The sequence below is a fragment of the Sciurus carolinensis genome, chromosome 10 (genome assembly GCF_902686445.1).
Source record: "Sciurus carolinensis chromosome 10, mSciCar1.2, whole genome shotgun sequence".
Taxonomy (NCBI): domain Eukaryota; kingdom Metazoa; phylum Chordata; class Mammalia; order Rodentia; family Sciuridae; genus Sciurus; species Sciurus carolinensis.
The window spans coordinates 81,291,603-81,297,858 of record NC_062222.1 but is presented as its reverse complement, the minus strand read 5'-3'; the positions used below and the strand labels follow the sequence as shown (position 1 = coordinate 81,297,858).

The following is a 6,256-nucleotide window of genomic DNA, read 5'->3' as shown; positions in this document are numbered from 1 at the left end:
GAGGGTAAGCACCCTGGATTCAGAGGTTCATCCCTGGTACCAGGAAAAAAAAAAAAAAAAAAAAAAAAAAAAAAAAAAAAAAAGAAAGAAAGAAAAGAAAAAAAAAAAAAAAAAGAAACATTGATACTGAACTGATGGTGAAAAGTGAATCGCCTATATGAAGGCATTAGCTGAACAGACTTGAAAATGCTTTATTGATATTCTTTAAGGACAAAAAGTATGTCAATAATTGTTTATCAGCAGGGAATCAATTGTACAATGCAGGTAAATTCAAACAACTGTCCAGGACATTACTAGAAAAGGTGGGCCTCTTGAAATCAACAGGAACGCCTCACTGCTCCACAAAGGCTTTTCATGAATGAAAACACAGCCTCCAAAAGAACAAAATGGCGATGCTGCAAAAACTACTAGAGTTTCGGAAGCTCCAAAAGTTCGGAGAGGACAGATGGGAGATCAGAACGTGGACCTTCAAAATACACTGAATTCACCTGTGTCACTGGTACTACTCCCCACCTTACCCCCATCTCCACTACAGAAAAACATAACTCAAATGTGATTTCAGATAACGAAACACTAGAAAAAAGACAAACGTTCTCATGTGTAATTTGAGATGACAGATGTATTTTATAGTGTGTGTTTATTTCAGAGATGAATGGAAATCCGAAAGCATAGAGCCAGAGGAGAGGGTCAAGAGGCAGCCATTCCCCCTAACTGCTATCCCAACTGAAGTTTCTTGCAGAGAAGTAACCCTCCATTAATAACTTGGTGCCAGCCCTACGTGTGTATACCGGGTCGGATCACCACACCCCGCGCACCAATGTTCGGGCGCCCAAGGTCCCCCTCGCAGGGCGACCACTCACTTCCCTTCGGGGCCCGGGACCAGATCGCAGGGTCCCCGGGAGTTAGGCAGGAGGGCGAGGCGGGCGGCACCAGTGTGCCCCCGCACCACTACTCCAGCCAGAGGCGGGGCGGCGTCTTCCTTCCGCCCTTGGGGAAACACCAGGAGCTCCGGGAATTTCCCTGGCCAGGGGCTCTGGCCTTTCCCGTCAACCATGCATAAAAGCGGCTCCTGGATCCCGGAGAACCACAGAGCCAGGACAGCAGCCCCTCGCCGCCAGCTCTTGCACTCCAGGCTCCGCCGCGATCTTCCAGCTAGTCCCATGGCCCGCACAGCACCCGCCGTCCCCAGCGCTCCGCGGCTGGTCTGGGTGGCGCTGCCATTGCTGCTACTGGTGGCCTCCGACCGGCGCGCAGCAGGTGGGACCCGCGCTCTGGGATCCCCCGGACGGGACCGGGCTTGGGGGTACGGGGTGGGGACGCCTAAGATGGGGACAGCCCCGCTCACCCGGTCTCTTCTCAACGTAGGGGCGCCCGTGGTCACTGAACTGCGCTGCCAGTGCTTGCAGACGGTGCAAGGAATTCACCTGAAGAACATTCAGAATGTGAAGGTGACGTCTCCGGGACCTCACTGCGCCCAGACCGAAGTCATGTAAGTCCTGCTCCGAACCATTTGAGGCTATGACTTAAATCACCCTGACCCTCCCGCTCCTCCCCAGCCAAACCTCTTGCCTCACGGGGATCCTCTCTTCCTTCTGCAGAGCCACTCTCAAGAATGGACAGGAAGCTTGTCTGAACCCCGAAGCCCCCTTGGTCAAGAAAATCATCCATAAGATGCTAAACAAGTGAGTTATGGTTTCTATGTACCCTGTGAGGAGGGTCATACTGGCATCCGCCCCTTGAAAACTATTTCAGGAAAAACTCAAGGGTGGCTGAAAGACTAGAAATTACGATCAGTATTTTCATACTTAACTGTACTATATAAGTTGATGAATCTTCTCTGGTGCCAGAAATATTTTCAATGTCCTCCATCCCCATGCCCAAACACTATTCAGTGAATGCAAGTAAATGTGTGCTCCTAAAAGAGGAAGCAGAATTGGCAGTGATGCTAAAAAGGCTCCTACTATTGATGAACCAACTTTACTTCAGTGTCTAATGGGTTCGATACCTGAAAAGTGGAACCCCTGGTTGATTTTGGTCAGGGTGTGCCTCTAAGTCTTCTTGGTCAAGAGCAAGGGCACTGAGTGAGATTCCCCTGAATTAATGAGCTTTAGCAAAAGTAGATAACAATAGCTATTTCATAGGCTTGGGATGTAGCTGAAGGGAGGTCACACATGAAAATTTTTAATCCAGTGTGACAGACTGTAACATTAGTATGTTTTTCCTTTTTTGAGCCAATGATATGTTTGACTCCACCTTCTGGTCTTTCCTTTATAAAAACATTCAGGAGCCCAAGTTCTCTGCTATTCAGGGCAGTGGGTAAGGTCAGACCTTCACTGGGTTTAGGAGAGACAGGAGACTGCAATGCAGAAATCCCTTCCTCTAGGACCCAACTAAGAGATGAGTAGCTTCCCTCAGCACCAGTTAACCCTAACCTCTCTCATCACAGGGGCAGCACTAACTGACCTGGAATGAAGAAACTTCTGGTGGCTCCTGCAGGGTGGTCCCTGCCTTAGGAGATCAGAAAATGGAAGAGAACAGCCAGCTGCTGGGGACAATTGGAAAGAGCTTAATGTCTTCTACAATTTCTTAGGAGATTTCTATTTATTTATGGATATATTTATTTATTTTTCAAAGCTTCTATTTTAATATTTATGTTAATAATTGAAGATGTGAATGTGTTTCATGAAACATAACTCAGTCTTGATTGTTGTTTAACTTGAAGATGATGGGTTTAAATTATCTCATTAAAGTGATATTTATTAGGAGAGAAGTGTCATCCACTGTCATAGAAGAGAGTGGAGTGGAGATCAATGTTCATTAGGGTGAGGGAATGTGTGCACATTTATTTTTGTACTTTTTTAAAAAGTCTCTCACATTACATAGTCAACATTCATATGTTGAAGCTTCCCTTGGACATTTTATGTCTTGCTTGTAGGGCATAATGCCTTGTTTAATATTTATTATGAATTGTTTCTCTTTGTCTTGGAACAGAGAATTTACAATTACTGTCATATTTTTACAAATGACATCAAAATAAAATTTTACTGAAAAATAGCATGCCTACCCTTTGTATTATTTTCCTCCATATCTGTAGGTTATATCTAGTTGCATTCCTGCTTTTCTGTCTGGCACTTTCCTTAAATTTCTCTTATTGGTGAATGAATAGTTGACACTATTAGAAAGTACACACTACCCTCCTCCAACCACTGTGATACTTCTGGTTTTATATAAAATATTGCTGTTTTTACAATGATCTATTATGTATTAAAAAGTAACTTTTTACAAACTTATGGATTTTTATAAATATTTTAACAAGAGCTTCTATTACATGCTTTTTGGTAAGTGGTTTCACAAACAATTATGCAATTCTTTCCCTGTTCGTGAGGTTGGGAGTAAGAGATGGAAAAGTAGATTCTGCCTAAGAACTGAAAAATCTGTGCTATTTAAAATAACAACAATAATAACGACCTGTGGAGATATGTTGTTTTAGTCAGCTTTTTCACTGACGTGACTAAATGATCTGACCAACACAACTATAGAGGAGGAAAAGTTTATTTGAGGGCTTGCAGTTTCAGAGGTCTTAGTCCATAGAAAGTCAGTTCCATTACTTGGGGTTTGAGGTGAGGCAGAATATCATGGCGGAAGAGCGTAGCAGAGGGCAGGAGCTCACATCATCAGGAAGCAGAGAGGGAGAGTCTCCACTCTCCAGATACAAAATATATACCCCAAAGCTATGCCCCAATTCCAATCTCCTCCAGGCTCACCCTACCACTTCAATTAATCCCATCAGGGATGAATTCACTGATTGAGTTAAGACTCATAACCCAGTCATTTCTCCTCTGAACCTTCCTGCATTGTTTCACATGTGAGTTTTTGGGAGAAGTGTCTCATCCAAACCATAACATATGTACATACTATAAAGTAAAATAGGTGACTAAGAAAGCAGAAAGGATATGTAAGGAGATAAATGGATTTAAAATATAATACACTTCTTCAATTTTTAGAGAAAATATTGAATTAAGGAAAATTGTAATGGAGCAGTAACATGTATTGTAATTTCTATGGTGACCCTAAAAAGGGAAATGCAAAATTTAGGACTTAAAAATCTGAAAAGGAGATAAAATGAAATGAAATAAAACATCTCCATAATGCAAAAGAAGACAAAAGTTGAAAAAGGTGGGGGAATACATGGGACAGAAAAGAAAGGATGAATCTTCCTTATGGAAGAATTCCTAACGAGTACAGTCTCTCCCTTCCTGAAATTGACACTTAGTTCCCGGACCCATCTGAGTGTGGGCAATTTGCTTCCAAAGAAGGGATTAAGAAAAAGGGAAAATAAAAGCACTAGAGGGAAGAAATTTTGCAAACACAATTTCAACCAAGTAATCAAGATTATTGTTAACTGTCAAGGCGCGTAAATGAATATTACGCAGCCCCTGATAGAATATGATGGAAAGGGCACTTCAACTTCATTTAAATGCTTCCACATAATACAGATTCCCAGTATAGACATGAGAAAAAAATCAGAAAAATCCAAATTGAAAGACATTCTACAAGACACAAAACAAGTATTTTTCTGAACTGTCAAGGTCAGGGAAAACAAGACAATATTAATAAATTGTTACAGATCAGAGTAGACAAAGGAGGCATGAGGGCTAAATGCAATATATGTGTTGGATTGAATCCTGCAATAGAAAAAGGGCATTGATGAAAATTTGGTGAAATCTGAATGAAGACTGTAGTTTAGTGGTTAGCAATGTATCAATGTTAATTTCTTAGTTTTGACAAGTTTACTACAATTATGTAAAATGTCAACGTAAGGGGAAACTGAACAAAAGGTCTGATGCAGGAACTTTCAGTACTACATACACAAATACTTTGTAAATCTAAAATTATTCCAAATTTAATACTTGATTGTAAAAAATACAGAGCAAATAGAATAGTAAAATAGTAGACTTAAATGCAACTATAGTAAGAATGACAGTAAATTTAAATGACATAAGCACTCCAATTAAAAACCAAAGATTGAGATTGTACCAGACATCTATATTGCTTAATGAAATGCACTTTAGATATTAAACATAGGTATCTTGAAATTAAAGAATTGAAAGTGCTATATCATGCAAAAACTAAAAAAAAAAACCATATTAATATGTTAATTATTATTAACAGCCATGAATGTTATTAATGTGTTTATTAATAATTGATCTACTTTTAAAGGTTTATTTTATATATTAGGCCTATGCAAAGAAGTAATCTTAGAAGATTGATTCAAAATATAAAGGAGGCTTATTCTACAAGCATCAAAATAACCATTAAATTTTATGAAATGAATAATGTTATCAAACATCCCAAGCAAAATGGGGAGACCAAAAAGAACCATAGACAAATTCATATCAATAGTCAATGTTTCTAACTCTTTCACTACTTAATGGATAAAATAGTAAAAAAGTCAGAAATAGTGTGGAAGAGTGATGCAACCCAGTCAACAAACTTGGTCTGACTGATGTATAGACCCTTCACCCCAGCAACCGCATAAATCCCATTTATTTTTTGAGGGCATCAGGAATATTTCTAAAAGAGAGTAAGCTAGTGTGGTGGGCCCCATCTGGAATACCAACGACTCAGGCAGGAGAATGGCAAGTTTGAGGTCAGTCCCAGCAACTTAACAAGATCCTGTCTCGAAATAAGAAGGACTGGGGATATAGCTCAGTCGTAAAAAACCCTTGGGTTCAATCCCCAGGATTAACAAAAACAAAACAAAAGTGAAAAACAAAACAAAACTAGAAGAGACTATATATGGGCTATGAAGATTGTTTCAAAAATTTTCAATATGTTGAAATGGTACAGAGAACATTTTCTGATCATCACTTTTTATGATGATTCGTAATTTCCCTATTTGAAATGTGTATATCCATATATGTGATATGTTTGCTGTGGTTTATAACTCATCACTCAATTTCCTAAATTTTGCTTTCAAAATATCAAACTCATCATGTGTTTTCATGTCCAGTATAACCAACTAGTATGATAATATTTCCATGGAAAGAGTTCCTCATTTCTTAAAATTTTTGCTGACATACTCTTGCATAATTTTTGGCATTCCTATATTTCTTGGATTACAATACACAAACATAATTCAATTTAACTACTCAATAGTACTTCCTCAAAAATTTTAAAAATAATCTTAAGAAAATGGAATTGCAAAGTTTATATTAAAATCTGTTTTTGTAAAGTATCATGGAATAACACCCAA

At 39.3% G+C, this 6,256-nt stretch overlaps 1 protein-coding gene across 1 annotated transcript; it reads left to right on the top strand.

The window, feature by feature from the left end:
- Window positions 1–1,068: 1,068 nt before the first annotated feature.
- LOC124994036 (growth-regulated protein homolog gamma-like) lies at window positions 1,069–3,054 on the top strand. Its single transcript, XM_047565676.1, has 4 exons — window positions 1,069–1,257; window positions 1,366–1,489; window positions 1,599–1,682; window positions 2,447–3,054. The coding sequence occupies exons 1-4, from the start codon at window positions 1,161–1,163 to the stop codon at window positions 2,460–2,462; spliced, it is 321 nt and encodes a 106-aa protein (XP_047421632.1). The 5' UTR covers window positions 1,069–1,160; the 3' UTR covers window positions 2,463–3,054.
- Window positions 3,055–6,256: the final 3,202 nt, after the last annotated feature.

Bases quoted from the DNA above. Each gene is read 5' to 3' on its own strand.
- LOC124994036 (XM_047565676.1), top strand. From the start codon at position 1,161: ATGGCCCGCACAGCACCCGCCGTCCCCAGCGCTCCGCGGCTGGTCTGG. The intron at 1,258-1,365 runs GTGGGACCCGCG...TTCTCAACGTAG, and splicing joins CTCCGACCGGCGCGCAGCAG to GGGCGCCCGTGGTCACTGAA. The intron at 1,490-1,598 runs GTAAGTCCTGCT...TTCCTTCTGCAG, and splicing joins TGCGCCCAGACCGAAGTCAT to AGCCACTCTCAAGAATGGAC.